Source organism: Pseudopodoces humilis, chromosome 4 (genome assembly GCF_049639895.1).
Source record: "Pseudopodoces humilis isolate 2021_Gansu_Grassland_sample_001 chromosome 4, ASM4963989v1, whole genome shotgun sequence".
Lineage (NCBI taxonomy): Eukaryota > Metazoa > Chordata > Aves > Passeriformes > Paridae > Pseudopodoces > Pseudopodoces humilis.
The window spans coordinates 20,845,928-20,864,399 of record NC_142203.1 but is presented as its reverse complement, the minus strand read 5'-3'; the positions used below and the strand labels follow the sequence as shown (position 1 = coordinate 20,864,399).

General features: G+C 36.2%; 1 protein-coding gene across 1 annotated transcript in view; it reads right to left on the bottom strand.

The window, feature by feature from the left end:
• Window positions 1-1,631: 1,631 nt before the first annotated feature.
• HSD17B4 (hydroxysteroid 17-beta dehydrogenase 4) overlaps window positions 1,632-18,472 on the bottom strand; it is a 57,091-nt gene continuing 40,250 nt past the window's right edge. Inside the window, exons 19-24 of the mRNA XM_014257103.2 lie at window positions 15,465-15,571; window positions 15,067-15,153; window positions 13,594-13,683; window positions 10,893-11,031; window positions 4,056-4,183; window positions 1,632-2,058 (exon numbers count right to left, since the gene is read on the bottom strand). Coding sequence (XP_014112578.1) covers window positions 1,969-2,058; window positions 4,056-4,183; window positions 10,893-11,031; window positions 13,594-13,683; window positions 15,067-15,153; window positions 15,465-15,571 — 641 coding nt within the window. The 3' untranslated portion in view covers window positions 1,632-1,968. The remainder of the gene's footprint in view (window positions 2,059-4,055; window positions 4,184-10,892; window positions 11,032-13,593; window positions 13,684-15,066; window positions 15,154-15,464; window positions 15,572-18,472) is intronic.

Genomic DNA, 18,472 nt, shown 5'->3' with positions numbered 1-18,472 from the left:
TAGCTATAAATGGGTTATTCTTTTATCCTCAACCAACACATACCAAAACACTTAGCAAAATTATGTTCTTTGGTAATCTACAACCTGTTAAATTGCAACAGATTTCAGTATTATCAATTTCCCCTGCCTGAATATTTTTGCTTCTCACTTACACAGAGGAAAGAAAAAAAACTTACTAGCACTCTGTTACCTCATTGTGAGCAGTACTTTCAGATTTCAGACTATTTATGGGGTTGAGAAAAAAAAACAAAACACCTGTTGTGAATTATCAAGACCACATAGCTCACCACAAATACCATATCCTTATATGGATGTATTGGTAATTGCTTTCCACAGTTAGTTACAGTTCCTTTTTCTTAATACACGTATTTTTTATGGTAGTATATATAGATTTACAGTCAAGAAAGACGTATGCTAAAAAAATGGGGGTTTTGGTGTACTGGGTACATGTATAAAATTACAAAGCTGGAATCAATCTCTCTCATACAATTTCTTGAGAAAAACTAATAGAAGATAAAGGTATCTATTTGACACAAACCTGCTTGATAAATAGAAGCTGTGCAGTACAGGCAACTATTAAGTCCTATTATATATGAAAATGACTGCCGTGAAAAAATAAATAGTAAGTGGTAAAAGGACATTTCTTGAAAAATTTCTACTTGATGGCCTCTTTAAAATGGCAAACTTCTTTCTTGTTCTGTCTCCTACCTATTCACGATGTGAATTACACGAGATACTTGTTCACATACTTGAGATTCATGTTTCTCTGCCTGAACCAAACCATGGCTGATAGTACAGCTGGGAAGAAATAAATTTGTTGAGAATATGACTTAGAACATAGACAATTTATTCTCAAACTGTCAAGCTTATCTACAGCCCCATAAGGTTCTTTAATGGCTACAGTCTGCTCACAGAGTTGGGGAATGGAAGTACTTTCCAGTTCTGGGACAAAAAAACCCCAAAGAATTAAAAATTAAAAATTAAGGCCTCCTCTGATCAAGAAGAAAATCCTCAAATGGCCTGAATTCTTCCATCTCCAAAAAGTAACAACACAGAACACGTCTGAAGGTGAAAAAAAGATAACTGAACACACAAAATGTTGGTCACTTTGACGAAATCAAACTTCCAGGTGTTCATGTGACAATCAGTGATTAAGAGCATACTTCCTGTAAGAAAATATATGGCCAGAGCAGGTAACAGTTCTGGCCATAGTTTCAAAGTGAGGAATTCACTTCCATCTTTCCCTGCTGCCATGACGCCAGCCCTCATGAGAATGAATCTACATAAAGAACAGTTTGGCTCTAGTGACAGCCTTTGGTGCAGTGTTAATGCCTCTCACATGAAAATGTTTCCCCTAAAGAAATAACATTAACCACTCTGTAACTGATTTACAAGAGTAACATATGAAAATGGCAATAAATATGGTTTGCAAAGTTCCAAGAGTTTTTTCTGGTGCAGAAAAAAAACCCCACATAATGACAAGATGTAAATAAATGGAATTTACTTCCATCTTCCAGTTATTTTGATAGAATCATGAGAGCTTGAGACAAAAAACATTTGTTTTAATAATAAACCAGACAGATTCATAGAAGCTAAATCTAAGGCAACATGAATGAAGACTGACAGACACATAGAAGGAGATATTAAAGAAGTATATTGGTTTAATCTTCTTCAGAATTAACATAGAAATATATGCCTCTTTGTAAGAACTAAATACATTTTATTTAGATAAAGATGTGCAATCAGAAAAGTATGATTCTCTACCATTGCTGAGAAACTAAAAAGAGACAATAGTTAACAGTTATGTTCATTTCATAACTTCTGTCTACTGCAATTAAATCAGCTTGTGTATTAGCGGTATAATGAATTAGTACATTGATGTTAACTAGCCTGCAAATCATTGATTCTGAACTAATTGAGTTTCTGTCTTCTACAGTTCTTCACTGCTGTGGTACATGATCAAGCAGTTCAGAGTTTGGCATAGTCTTTCAGGATCATTTCCAGTTTCTGACTCAGCATGATGTTCCCCTTCACTTTTAGTTTTCCAGAAAAGAATGCCTAAAAAGAACAGAAGAGGGGAAAAAAAAAACCCAAACATTTATTCAATTTATTCAACTGTTTACTCACAAACCAAAGAATTGCTAGAACAAAACAAGAAGCCAAAGAATGGTTGTTTAGCACTCAGGAGAAAGTCTTCAGTGCACAGTGCCTAATGGTTATTGGTTATTAACAATAAACACTCAATTCTAATACATCCAGAATCAGTTTTTTTTATCTACAGTGCAGACAAAGCCAAGTCTGTCACTCATGCACTCATGGGAAAAAATTAAGTAAGATAAATAAATACAAAGCCATTTCAGTGGCCTCTGTTCCCTTTCCACATGTAGCACAGAGGACTTCTCCAGGTCTAAGACAAATACTTTCACAGAATCTGATGGCAAAACTTCAGTAGTAAAGAGTAGTAAAAAAATCTGTTTACAAAAATAAATCTCCCAGTATCATCCTCTCACACTAGAGATATGCATAAATCATTGTAAGAAATTAAAAAAAGGAATGAAAAGGCTATATAATGAAAATTAAAGACCTAATGAAAATGTAAGCTACACACTCATATTCATAATAAATACAAACATAAACCTGGACAATGTATTACACACGTATCCCAAATACATGCAATGGCTTTACACTTAGCATATTACAACAAACAGGAAATAAGCAAGATATTTTTGCATTTGCAAAGTCATAAATCAATCAGTATTTTCACTTCAGTGCTGGTATATTACATTTTTATTGTCCCTACTTCAAAGAGCTCTATTACCTGTTTCAATCTAGTCTGTGTTTTTTTAAAACTAGTTTTGCTTTGCTATGGCTTCACAGTTTGAAAGCTCTTTGAAAAAAGTTCTTTAAATGCTGTTTTGCATAGTTCCATTAGCTTGAAATACATGCAAATAAAGAATAGAGAGAGCCAGCAGAATAGAATTTGAATAGATGCTTTGAGCTTCTTTAGATGGAAAACTTCACAGAAACTCAAGTGAAACACTAATGCCTAAGCATAGATGATGTTCCTGAATTGCAGTCACTGTTCCTTAGCATTCTGATAATTATACATCAATATCTTGTTTATTTAAGCTTTATGCCTGCTGTATACAGAGTGTCACAAAGGGTTTTACTCCTGTGATATGTAAGACTCATAACAAACATTCACCAAATCATTAGTCTCCAATTTACAAAGTCTCCAACAACTTCTGCTTGGGATCAAAGAAAAGGAACTGTTTGATATATGATGAGCTTAATTAAAGTTTTCATTTGCCCAAGCTTTAATCTGTAAGCTGACACATTAAATTTAATTTACTTTTACACAAGGCATTTTTATTAGTAAAATAAGTAGTTTAAAGCAGTTGATTACTCCGAGAAGCTAAAAGTGCAGACCCAGATTATAGATCTTCTTTGAATCTTTATTTCCCTGAAAAATATCCTGGTTTGGGTGAATTTTGACCATCTACACGCATACATTGTCTTGACACTTATTTGCTGCAGTATGAGCAATAAATCAGACCACTGCAACAAACATCAACTTCCTGCAACATGACAATCAAAACTGCCTGAATGAAACTGACAAACTTAAACTTGAAAATTGTATACAGTGAAATAGCAGGAAGCAAACAAACTCTTTACTTTGTATTGCCAAGCTTTATGGGACAGAATCACAGTATAGTCTGAGTTGGAAGGGACCCAGAAAGATCATCTAGTCCAACTCTAAAGTCAATGGCCTATACATGTATTGAACCCACAACCTTGGTGTTATCAGGGCCCTGCTTTAGCCCTTTGCTGTTATCTTTGTCTCTAGATGATAAAGATGGCATAAATGCCCCCTGATACTTTTTGGCTCATTCAGTATACTGATGTGCTTATACCTCATCTGACTCAGGTCTCCACTGTCAAAACATCCCAGGGTTTAGGATTTTAGAATGCAAACAGTCATGAACCACAGCTTGATTTAAGGGAAATAATATGTCTACATACATGAGAGTATGTCTGTGACACCCAGGCATTACCTTTTGTGGGTTGATCTTTTGTTGTACCACATCCATGAAATCCTCATCCGAGAGAGTAAAGGTAGTATCAGCAGAACTTCTGGCAGGTCCTTGATAGACTGCTCCAGAGCCATTCTTTAAGTCAATTGCTGAGAAGTAAGAGCAAAGATGGTTTCATTTCAAAATAAAGATAAAATTTTCAGGCTTAAGAACAGTACTTTCCTTGCCTATTTTTATAAAGCATCCAGTCTAAACATAAATCTTGAGCTATCAGCCACTTAGAAAATAAATGAGGTTTAATTCTTCTTCATCAGTGAAAGAAAATGGAAGTATTCTTGTACTAAAGGGGAGGGTGTTTACAGCAAGGACTTTAAAATTCCTGCAGAGATGGTAAAAACTATTTTGGAATGACACTGAAGATGCACAAGGTATTAATTGCACTTACTGCAAAAATATTCAAGTTAGTAATAAAGCTCTAAAGCTCAAAACCAGCATCCTGTAGTCAGACAAGGCAAATGTAGTGCTGTTCAAACACACTGCTGCATTTTTCCTGGTCTGTCCCCTAGGCAATATAATATAGCCTATTCTGCTTCATGCAAGGAATATTTAAAGCCTTGCCAATTATCTGTCTTTCTCTCCTGGAAAGACAAAAATGACTCCAAGTGTCTTTAGCTTCAGAGTGTTCTTTTCCCATACCAAATGACCTGCCAAAATAATCTATTACAAAGCCAACACTACCAGGTATTGTGTCATTTGTTTAGAAGAGTATTTTGACAGGATGTGCTCTTCCGAGTAATTCTCAGATTCTGCAAATTACCGTCTTTCCTTCACACTTTTGCTTCTTGATCCATCACCCCCCCCAATCCCACACATTATTCATGTGGATATTCCTGTAATGACATGGCATCTCTAGTCACAGAATCATGGATGACAGTTGTTTGCTCTTCATGGACAAATTTTAAGGCCCTCTCCTAACCATGGAACCTTATTTCTATATAAGCTATCTTATGTGCAACATTTTTCCAAATATTTTTTTGACACGGTAAGGGGAACTATAGAGACATGGAGTAGCTTTTTAAGTCGTTCATTTTCTGAAATCTGCTTTAAGTAATATTTATCCAGTTACAACAAAACTAGAAGGGGACTTAGTATACAATGTTTCTCAGTGAGAAGTGATATATTGAATTATTATTTTCCAGTTGATTTTATGATAAATTACAATTTCTGGAACAGATTTAATGCATATCATTAACTTCAAGCAATATGGGCAGAAATTAAAAGAGCTTACTGAGCACCAGATTAATTATCTGTACATTTGTGTTTGTGGGTAGTGGCTGTGTAACATCCTTGTGACCTAAACCAGCTACTATATAGTCTAAAATACCTGAGCATACATTGTTCCTGTAGGTTGTGCAGGCACAGACTATTATTAGGAAAACAAAAATCAAAAAAATCATCTACTGAATCATGAAATGAAAGCTACACACACAAACCAAAGTCTGAGAGTTGCTACCAGCTCTCAAAGTTAAGCTTAGTTAACCAAGCAATTCCATCTGCTTTAAAAACACACCTCTAAGGCAAATTCTGACAGCGTTAGGTACCATACCAGTGTAGCCAAACTGCTCCCTTTGAGACAAACAGCAAGGTCAGCAAGCCCAACAGATTAATTCACAAAACATAAACATGGTGTCTAGGATGCCTGTAGTTCCTAACCAACGGCTTCGAATTACTTCTGGAACTTAGGAATCCCTTTCTGTACTTCATTCTCCTGGCATTAAATTTTTTTTCCTATCCCTACAATTCCTACACTGCTTTAGAGAGGACCCAGATATTGAAAGCCTGACATACCATCTCCCAAGACCCAACTTCTTCTTAACCAAGTACTGGCAGAAAAGAATTTTGATATACTTTATTGGTAACACTCGTCCATCAGTCTCACCAGTGTCATGTTAGAGTTGACAAAAACAATTGAATAGGTGTAGTGACTCAGAAAAGCACTCACGACACCTAAGTTTTATTTTGAATATAGTAATATAATTAAAAGTTGCTACATTGTTGTACATTAAGATATTACTTAACATTATTGCAATCCTTGTTCTCCTTTTCCATTTCCTAGCCAAATCCCAACACCATCATTTACCGATCAATATCTACAATTAATACTAACCTCTCAAAGCACAACCAGACCTTTAACATTACATAATCATGGCACCCATCATCACAGTAAATCATTCCTGTTTACAGAATCACAGAGTTAGTAAGGTTGGAAATGATCTCCGAGATCACTGAGCTCAGCCTACACTGGTCACTACCTTAACAACTAGACCACAACACTAAATGCACATACAGTAGTTCTTTGAATGCTCCCAGGAACGGTGACTCTACCCTTTCTGTGAAGAAATTTCTTCTGATGTTCAACACGAACGTCCTGTGGTGTAGTGTGAGGACATTTCTTCTTGTCCTGTCACTAGTTATGGAAGCTGCAGGAGAAGCCAACCCTCAGCTGGCTACAGCCTCCTTTCAGGCAGTTGTACAGAGCAGCAAGGTCTTCCCTGGACCTCCTTTTCTCCAGGGTAAACACCCCCACCTCCTTCAGCTGCTTCTCACATGACTTCTGCTCCAGACCCTTCCCCTTCTCTGGACACACTCCAGCCCCTCAATGTCTTTCCTGAACAGAGGGGCCCAGAAATGGGCACAGCACTCAAGCTGTGGATGCTGTGGCTGCTGCCTTCTCTCATCTGCATCCTTCCCAGATCTGAAGAGGCTGAAGGACATTAGCAGGAGATGCTGGAACTTCAATCATTGACTAAGGCAGCAATGGGCGGCAGGGCCTGGATTGTTTCCAGCACTGTCAACTGCTGCATTTACCACAACAGCACAAAGCTATGCAAAAGTGACAAGTCAAAAAGCTAAAACATAAGACAGAACAATTATATATCCAATTAAATAACAGAAAGAGGCCTACCAGGTAGCCCAAAAGAACCAGAAACACTGTTTGCAAAGGACTGGGAGGCCCTCACAAAGAGAAGCCTAAAAAAAGATAGCTCATGAATTAATTAACATCAAGTCATGGCTTAAAACAAAACAAAAAACTCAGCCAAAATAATATTCTTCCTCACATACCAGTTGTTTCAGTGATAACTTTTCAAGAATTTTGACCATACACTGAAGTAGTATGTAATTTTAGCTACATGAACCAAATGGTGAATTTATTTTAATGTCATATTTTCCTTTTTGCTTTCTTGTAGCTATGTATATTATGAGATTGACCCTCCAAAATGGCTATTTTATTTAAAAAATATAGAAAGATAACTCAGAATTTATATAATCTAGCAACATAACTTTTACAAAAATCATTTAAAATTCTTGTACACAGAAGATCAACTAATAACCACCAGGTAGAATTTAAATGTACAGTAAAGAAGTGCAGTTCTACTGACTGAGTTGAGTAACATTAAAATCTGAAGCCCCTTGCAATACCAGTCAAAACAGTGACACAAAAATAAATTCAAACTATAGCAAACTATAACATCAACTGTCATCTTCAAATTTTAAGGTAAAAAAGTAATTTGCCAAAGGCTAACATTTCTAATTGTATAAAGAAGCTTACATTACATTAACAACTGAAAAAGTCAAGCATTCAAGTAAGCAAATGGCATTGTCAATGTTAAATATCCTGAACTGTCATTGCTCATCTGCAGTACAAAAGTCTTGCTGATGACAATATAGATACCTTATAAAGATCACAAAGTCAGAAATCTTTTGGATTATTGAGAATACCCTAACTGCAAGAAAGCAGTCTTCCTTTGAATGTAAACTCACAAACTACCATCTTCTTCTGCACTTACCATGGAAAATTAATTATACCAGCATCTGGTAGAAGAGACAGTATAAGATCATGCTCTTGAATACTGAATAATAATGTAGCATATGCAAACACACAAAAGTAATTAAGTTGGTGACTGCTCAAAAAGCTCAAGTTCTTGCCTCTGGAAGGTCTTTTGCTTTGTTTTTGTTTTCACATGCTTTTTAATGGCAGGAAAGTGTTTTAAAATGTTCCAGAAATAAAAATTTCTTCATGCAGATACATATACACCTTGCCATTAAAAATGTACCATTTTTAGACATCGACAATAGTAGGCTCTTGATTCATGTAAGGACAAACAGTGAAGCATGACACTACAGTTGGCATAACTCCTAAAATTCTTCTAGTGAGTTTTCATAACTGTTTTCATATTGACAATATGAAAGTTTAATATTTAGATGATTTGTAGCAGTTTAACTATTTTAGTACTAACTCCTGTTTTCTTCATCCAAGGCATACAAAAATATTCAGAAAACACAAACAAATACAGAAATAGGATGACTCCAGAAGTCCTTTCAAAAAAAGTGCTATATAAAGGAAGTACTACCATACCAATACTCCCGAAAGGAAAAGTAAACAATATTTTCTACAGACACCCTGCTGGATCATCTAGATATTTACATTCAGCCTTACATATTTACTATATCACAGAGACTACAGTAATTCATAAACTTAAAGGAACTGACCACACTGTAAAAATATTCACAGTAATTTCTCCCAGATTCTGGAAATCTTTCATTTCAGCTCTTAAAAGTAGTCAGCAGTGGGAAATGTTTAAAATATTAGATTAGCTCCTCCAGCCTCCATCCCACAGGGAACTTCAAGTTTTTTTCCAAATTCATATAATAGTACAGAAAATTTTTCCTGCGACAGAAGCAGAGGGAACACGACAAACAAAAGCTATGTCTATTAATCCCTTTTAGCTAGAGACACATGGACAGGAAGAAAGCACTACCTTCTTCCTACTGCTTCAGTACAAGAATCAGGAGAGGACAAAAGGCTGACTATTGATTTATTCAATGCAGGAGCGCTCTCTAGATCTGAATACAATGGCAGAAACATTCACCTGTTTCCCGTCTAATAAAATGTGGTCTCATGAGGCAGGTAAGGTCACTGCTCAGACCTAAATCTCTAGGTTTGCTTGTTCTGCATTCAACAATTTGCAGTTTCAGACTCTCCTGAGTGAGAAATTTTATTAATATCTTGAAATACCCCTCAGCAGATTTCTCTGCCATTGACTTGTCCCTCTATTCTCTGGACATATATAACACTAAATTTAGGTGATCAATAAAGGAATTCCAAAGTAAAAGTTAATGATCAACCAACCTGAAACAGTTTTCTAGTTGTTATTATAAATATGACCATCACTCATATCAAATTTAATTACACATGAAATAGACAGGACTGCTGTGCAGTACAGAGTGATTGCCCAATACAAATTTCCACTTTAAGTATTCAGGAGTTTAACCAATGCACTTCTAATTATCATCTAAAAATGTAAGCAAGAACACAAGTAAACTTCATAAGTCTTCTCTCCAAGTTGTAACCATGTCCATAATTTAAATTACTTCACACAAAAATAGAAAACTGCAGAAAATAGAAATATTAAGAGCAGTAATGAATTTTAAGACAGAATGTCTGAGTTGGATTATTCAGTATTTCCCTTGTCTCATTTTGATGTATAGGCAATCAGTTTACATAACCTACACAGGTATATTCAGAATATTTATTAACTTCTATCCAAATGAAAATCGCTCTTTATTCCTCAAAAACTGATTAAAAAGTAAGGCAAGTAGAACACAACTATCCTGACCAATCTATGTATAATATTTTTCCTGAAATTTAAACAGAAGTCTTGCTACTCAGAATCTCTGCTGTTTAACATTAGGAAAGGATTAAGTGAAATTATAGGCTTCTAAATTGCTCATCTATAGTTTAAAAAAAGTCACAGTGTACAGAGCAAAACAGTGCAGACCTGACCTGACCTACTGTGAGTCTCCCCTCTCAGCCTGTCAAAGGGCAGCCCCTTCAACCGCATCACCCCCAAAACTCTTTGGACTACATCCAGCCAGTGAGACCAATCCAAAAGAACAGACTTGACCCAAAGACTTTCATTTCTCCACAAAAAGGCTGGGAAGTTACAACCTCACTAAGCTTTTTCCCTTTGGAAAACTTTATACTCCATCAATAGAGAGTAGACATGTTAACTAAAAACCAAAACAAAAATTACAAAGATAAAAAAAAAAAAATCTATACAATTAATAAAATTAGATTTGGGGTTGTTTTCAAAAATACATATCTTTATAAAGAGAGCAAAGGAGAATTTAAGAAGAAAAGGTTTTTGAGGAAGCAGTTTTGCCTCCATCAGACCACTTCACATAATTCTATTATTCATTTAATCAGGAAAAAGTTCTGCTGTGATCCATTGCTATTACAGGCTTTAGTTTCTTGCCATGAACCAGTTCCATGCTTAAACAATGGGAAATCATGATTATGCCTCCATTAAACCTTGATCTCAGAAAGTTTAAATGGAAACAAATTGGGCTACATTTTCACTGAAGTGACAAGAACAATGCAGTAGAAATAATTACTTATTTGTTTTAGATCAGTTAGCAAGTACATCACCAGCAGACTAATTACTGTAACACTCCTACTAGACTAATTTAGCATGCTTTCCTAAGTGCAGTGGCAATCCAATCTGGAAAATGTAAATAGAAACGCACTGAAGTTCTAAAGGATGATGTAGCCTATGCCAACATCTAAATAGGCAAGTTACCAGAAATGTGTTCCTAGAAAGGTTAGTAACTCCAAACTTTATCTGACCTCCCTGTCATTTGTCCACCCAGAATGCATTCAGACCTGTAGGTCCCACTGCATATTCATCTACTACATTATGCTTAGCTCCAAGCTATCAAATTTAATTAGAATGACTACAATTAATCCCACTTCACAACAAAAATGAACCAGGGTATTCTATAAACACTACAACTTACTCCACTGCATTGCTGTTTTTCCATCTTTAGTGATGTCCCACTGGAATACAGCGCTTACTTTCTTTACCAATTCATTTCCCATCTCTTTTACACGACGACCAATTTCTTCAAACACAAGGTTACTCTGCAGCCCTTCAGCCTTTAAAAACAAAAAAAAGGTATGAAGAATTTAAAATTGAAACTTTGTTAAGAGTTACTGAATACATCTCTTACTTTCAGGCACACAATGCTTCAACTATCCATAGTGGAATTATTAAATGTAATTGAGATTTCTTCTACCACAAAATAATCACGCTAGCAATCATCAGCACCAAAAGCACATTCAAGCAGAAAATGCTTAATTTCAAATTTTCATTTTAAATTATTTCAAACCTTGCTCTTACAGTTTTTGTCATGTATCATTACAATTTAAGATATGTTTTTTAATTAGTGCTCTAAGAGTTTCTAAATTACTCTTTTTTCCTTTTGGAGGATAACCACTGCCACTTTTTCCATAGTGAATGTTATGTTAGTTTTCAGAAGAAAAAAAAATGTTTTTACCAGTACATTGCTTTAATTTGACGTGAAAGATGTTCAAAACATACTGTACTATGGACACAGTCAAAACTTCAGTGCAGACAAAATTTAAGAGTGGGATTAGCTACATTTACACTTCCAACTTTTCCAAACACATTATTTTGCAAGCCTTTCACTGTCTTTCTTATAACAAATATTTGTACTGGATAAAAGGGTACAGTTTAGGAAGCTACTTCAGTGATATTTTTCCTCTAACTGGAACTGAAGCAAAGAAGGTTTCAGAGCTTTAGTAGTTCCCTGCACCTACCTGTACAGCAGAACACAAGACTCCTCAGGCTGCTATTTTCTCACCTCTTTGGTTAAACCTAACATTTTCCCTTATATAAAAGGATTTCCAATGGCATTTAAATTTGCCAATCTTCACTCACTCAGACTTGGTTTCCCCTGGTGGGTGTTTGACCCCATCAGCAAATTTCTGCCAAAGCACCTTAAGAATAAGCTTAATGAAAAATACCTGTTCTGCCCAAGTTTTTTTAAAAAAAGGAAAATCTGAGCAGTTCAGAGAAGTTCTGATGTTTGAACTTCATCAACAATTCAGAATGTGTCAGAAGATTAAACACAAGCAGCAAAAAGAAACAGGTTCCTGGAAAAATCATAGAATCATGGGATAGCCTGAAATGGAATGAAACCTACATATAATCTAGTTCTAGCCCCCCCACTGCAGGGCACAGAACTTTTCACTAGACCAAGGTGCTCCAAACCCCATCCAGCCTGGCCTCCAACACTTCCAGGGATGAGGTAGCCACAGCCTGCTGGCTTCTGGGAAATCTCTTCCAGTGCCTCACCAACCTCACAGTAAAGAATTTCTTCTTAAAATCTAATCTAAACCTATTCCCTTTTAGTATGAATCCATTCCCCTTATTCTGTCACTACACACTCTTGTAAAAAGTTCCACTTCATCTCCCTTCAGGTAACAAAAGGCCACAATTAGGTCACTGTGAAGCTTTCTCTTTTCCAGGCTGAACAAACCCAATTTTCTTAGACTTTAATCATGGTGGGGGTGTTCAATTCCCCTTATTTTCTTTATGAACTTCCACTGGACTCACTCCAACAGGTCAATGCCCTTCCTGTGCTGGAGACCCCAGAGCTGGAGGCAGTGTTCCAGGTGAGGTCTCACAAGAACAGAGCAGAGGGACACAATCCCCTTCCTCACCCTGCTGGCCACGCTGCTTTGGATGCAGCCTAAGTATCACTCAATAGTCCCCATTCTGTGATCACAAGCTTTATATGAATGTCACAATCTCAGTATTTCATAAACTTCAAAGCATTAAAGCTTCATTATTTACATGCAGGAATCAACGGGGGAAAAAGGTAACAATTTATTAAGGTAATGCATTATGCATTGCCTCAAGCAACTTTTAGACCACATTAGGAACCCAGGTCATCCTCACTATTTCATGTACTAATTCTGTGTTTGTGGTAAGTATGGTACCCAAGGTGTAAGACATGTATGCATGCGGGGATTTTTTAAAATACACACAGCATAAAGAGCATACTGTGTGCTAGACCCAACCACATGTACAAACAGATTTCAGAGTCTTATTCCAAAATGATTCAATGATGAAATTTCTTTTCTGTGAATACATTATTTAATTTTCACTTATGCTAATGCCTTCCTGCCACTCTTCCCCTGTGTCTGACAAAATTGTTTAAGGTGACACACTCTGACATCCTACACAGAGTTTGATCTTCAACATCTAGAAAATAATAACAAAATCATTGTTCTACAGATATACATCCAAATTATATGAAATAATTTATATTTTGAGCTATGCAAGTGCTCAAAACATGTAGCCCTCACTGGTACATGCCCTACTTTCTTCTGTAACATGCAGCAAAATGCTTTTCCTGAGAGTTCAATCAGCATCAAGCATGTCAAACATCAGCCCTCTTGTATATCTCAAAACAACTGGAGCTTTCCTTTCAGACATATAAATTCACATCTGTGCCTTAAACAGCATGCATGTTAACATCTCTGAACCCATAATTCCTCTGAATACTACAAGTAAGATTTAGGTAGGATAAACATAACGTTTAGGTAACTAAGTATTTTTCCTATGTTTTTCATCAAAATAAAGCCTAACTATGCTTTTCTGCAAATTAAGTCTTCCATTGTTCCACCTACCATCAGATGCTTTTGAGCAGAAGGCTTTTCCAAGGCTGGTACTATATCCACATAGCCCCCTGCAATGGCAACTTCTCCAGTCTCTTTGATCTGTAGTGGGGGAAAAATACATTGAAGAGGTTATTTATTTTCAGGAAGTCACAGAAGAAGGGCATCTAAGGAGTATTCCTGATATTTTAAAATCAGAGATGAAAAGAGAAAATATAAAAGTTACAGAGTGAAAAAAAACCACCTTGTAAATATGCTGCAGTCTTGAGGCAAGTTGTTATATCATGTTTTTCAAACAGCTCTTCAAGCAAAATAATTATTTCCCTCTGGAGAAATTGTACCAAAATATATTGCTGGTGTTCCGTTCACAAAACAGTTGAAAAACCTTATTTACCTCCAGTGTTACAAGTTGCTGTCAATATTTCTTCATAAATAGTTCTTAGAAAGACATTATAAAATGTTTTTCCTTCAGGTAGATATTCAGTTGTCGAGTCCATTTAGACAATTTCACTATCTCCACATGCCTTATTATGCAACTTGTACTAGAAATAGCATTTTAAGCATTGCAAACAAGAAATATTACAAAAAGAATGACAGAAAATACCTAGTTCCCCCGGTTTAATTTTTTGAGATAGTAAATTCAGATAAGAAAATGGGCTTCAATTTGGCATTTTCTCTTTGAGGGATGTGACAAAATATACTGACTTATGGCAGCTAACAGAAGATGGCAAATTGATTCACTGACAATGCATATAGAGAAGTATATGATAAATAGCCAGGCTGGAGAAATATCAAGTATCACAGCCTAGTTTATTGCACTACATTAACTATCACTCATCATGCCTAACAGCTTGCCACCTGCCACCACTGCACTTCAGACAATGGTGAAAATGGATTCAAACCACCCTCTCAAAGTTGTATGTCCACTTGTAGTTCGATTTAACCAGAGTTTATTTCAGCACAAAGATGGGTTTAATTCATACAAATCCAACATACAATAAGAAACAAAATTCTGCACAACGCATAACTGTTTAAGATGGTTTACTATAATCCTGTTAAACCTTGTAATTTCTATCCAAAATCAGTTACTCCAAAGTTGTGGAAGAAAAAAAACCCTAGCAAAATTCACCATAACTCTACATGCTAGCAATTACTAAACCAAGCATAATTACAAACTTTGCCTTTAAACACAACAGAACAACTCACCTCATTTACAAATCTGGAAGGGCTAGGAAGCATATTATGAACTGTATTAATTAACATGGTATATGGAAACCATCAAAAGTAAGCATATGAATTCTAGAAGTTCTGTCAGGACACCATAAATAGGTAAGACAATTTCATTCTATTTACTTCACTTATTTACAAAGCCTTTGCCAATGGTGTGCTGGTTAATAAGTCATCTTTTCTTGCTCCCCCTCATATCCCCAGTCTTTTAAACAATACATGTTTCTCTGACGCGCACAATGAAGAGATTATTCTTGCCTTGGTCTGAAAATGGATCCTATCTCCTTCCTTCCACATTTCTGTTTGCAAAGTTTGCCCTGGATAGACTGGGTTTGCAAAGCGAACCTAAAAGCAAAAAAGAGAAAAAAAAAGTAAAGGTGGGGTTGAGAAAATATTTTCATATGTAAATGCAAAGCTTAAACCCATTGGCTCTACGGAAATGATAAAAAGTAAAGAGGAAAATTAAGTCAACTATCAATGTAGAAAGCCTAAATATTTAAGTAAACATACAAGACAGAGGCATTAAAATGCATGCAGCTGTAAGTGAAAGCAATTCTGGCAGTTATGACATCGTGAAAGACTTCCCCCACACTGAAGATTTGGCACTAAAACCAGAAAAATCAAGAAAATTTACTGCAAAGAATGAACACACAGACCTTGATTGCCTTGAATCTGTTCACATCATTATTTGCAAACTGCTTCAGAACGTTCCTAGCAGCAAACCCAAAGGTGCATAGTCCATGAAGTATAGGCTTCTCAAATCCTATTTAAAAAGGTACATTTTTAATATTAGGATCTTGAATGCAGCTTCTTTAAATATCTATACTTTATTTGTAGTATTTTCCTCCATTTGTGTTCCTAACTCTTTCTTTTTAACCTAATTTATCTCAATAAAAAAGTATATGTTACTATTTATTATTTCCTGTACTTTTGGGCAAAGGAGAGCGCTTGGTGACAAGTTGCACTCTTAGCACTCCCTGTGCTCTGTGCAACAATTCTGCTCAAGTAGAATTCGTCCCTGTCTGTAGAGGTGACAAAATGAAAAATAAGGAGATGATCTGTTTTAGTACACATACACAGGCACACCAGACATGCAGTTAAATGGATCTATGTACATTAAGGGTAAGAGGTATTGTAATCATTAAAAAGTGGCAATACTAAGGTTTTGTGATATCTCCTGTTTTGAATTCCTATTCATGGTTGGTCAAAGTCTTCTAATACAATGTCTGATGTAAGATTAGTTTACCTTTATTTAGAAATAAAATTTTAAATAAATAAATAAAATAAAATTTGCAGTGCTTTTCTTACATTGACATTTTTGTCAAGTTTCCTCACACTCCTATGCTTTGAAGTAGGAGCTCAACCTTGGCAGATAATAAGCTTTATATTAGTGTTGCATCTTTTTCCAGTTCCATCAAAGTCTGACAAAATAAACCTTTGACAACTTGGCCTCAGATTTGCTAGTGCAACAGGTAAGTTATAAAGGTGCTGTTTGTATATTCTGATTCCTTTAACAGGTTGTTCTGACCTGACAAGGCAGGTAAACAGTAATTGATGATACTTGCAACAGCCCACGGCACCCAGACATATCTGTCCAGCTTTGGCATTGAAACTAGTTGCTTTGCCCAAAATTCATATGCTAGTCGTCTGCCAGAGTCCATTTTTCTTGAGCTCTAACAACATCTCATAGCATCTACACCACACAAAATGTTCTCCCAAGGGACAGCAGCTGGGAGGAAAACCAAAAGCAAAATGAAACAAACAAAAAAAAAGAGGATACAGGAGAAAGTCTAGCCAGCAGAAAAATTGAAGATGTAGAGGAAAGGGAAGGGGAAGGGGAGGAAAGGGAAACGGAAAAAGGGCAAGAAAAAGGGAAAAAGAGAAAAAGAAAGGGAAAAAGGGAAAAGGAGATAAAGGGAAAAAAGAAAGAGAAAAAGGGGGAAAAGGGGGTGGGGGGAAGGGGGGGGGAAGCACCATCAAGACAGAGACAAAAAAGCCACAAGGACTGCATCCTAGCTTTGGTTGGGGAACAATGAATTTTCTTCTCTAGTAGCTTGTACAGTGCTGTGCTCTGAATTTAGTGTGACAGTAATGCTGATAATTCACTGATGTTTCGGCTGTTGCTAAGTAGTATCTAACATATGCCAAGCATTCCTTAGTGACCTATGATCTGCCACCAAGCAGCTGCACAAGAAGCTGTGAGGGAGCAACCAGCACTGGCCAAAAGGACATTCTGTATTGAAGAATCTCATATCCAAGATATAAACTGGGGAAAGCTGGCCAGAAGCCACCAATCATGGCTCAGGAATGGATTTGGCATCAGGTGATAATAAAATGTGTTGTGCACTTGCTTCTCTTCGGTTTTACTACTCGCTTTTTCTCTGTCCTTTTTATTATTATTTGTAGTAGTAGCAGCAGCATTAATATTATTAGTATAATATTTTAGTTTGTTTCAGTTATTAAAGTGTTCTTATATCAACCCACAAGTTTTACCTTTTTTCCTCTCCAGCTCTACTCTCCATTCCACCATGAGTGGGAATGGGGGAGGAAAGGGAAGTGAAGTGAAAAACAGGGAGGGGAGAGGCAAGGAATGAGCAAATGGCTGTGTGGTAATTAGTTGCAAGCTGAAGTTAAGCCATGGAAGATTCAATGCTGGGAAAGATGGGAATTATGAGACCAAAGGAAAGACAAGGCTAGCAGAATTACGGGTGAGAAAGAAATTTTGACACATCAGGTTAGAAGACATGACGGAAGGACAGCCTTAAAGGAATATGAGTCTGTTTTCTCACTGTATTCCAGCCTGATCATTCTGTCATTTCTTTCCTGTAAAATATTTGAGTATGTACACTTTTAATAGCACTCTAGTTTGTTTACAATGGGCACTGTTCTGAAAGCACAAAGGTACCATGCAGTCAGATTACTGCACTATTGTAACATTATCAGTTTTCAGTATCTCTCATTCAGAATGTTATAGTGACATCTAGCTCTTTAAAAACTCAGTTCAATTCACCATTCAAGAACCAGAAACCACCCACTCTATTCAGAACTCAGAAACAGCCAAATATAACCAATCCTATTTTCCCAGTTCTTTCTCTATAAAACTAACACATACTAATGCATAAGAAAAATTCCAGAAGCTAATCAAGTTACTTTGTATCTAGACTGAAACAAAAGCAAATTCTGTCAGCTAATCAAGCTACTTTGTATTTAGACTGAAACAAAAACAAAGTAAATGTTGCTCTCCCTTTCTAGTATACAAGATACAGGAATAAAGGCACAAGAATATAAATAGGTGTTTTCATGTAGTATATGTCTTCTGAAACATCATCCACAGGAAGTGTTAACAATAATGCTGGAATGACCTGAATGCATCATGCTGAATGCTTGCTTCCCCTGCACACTGGTGAGAGCCAGTAAAAGAGAACATCCACTGAGATTGTTACATGACAAGAAGGTATGTGAATAGTTCCAAAGGAAAAAAACAAACATTTGCACCCCTAGAAAAAAAAAAGTTGTGGAATATCTCTACAGTAATTTCTTCTTTGATAGTACTTGCATTTAGTATAGATAGGGTACTGTCATAGTTGCAAAATCCATTGCAGCAGTTTTATGTTGAGACAAAGGGACATCTGATCTACAGCATTAATTTAATTTTCCCTAAGTG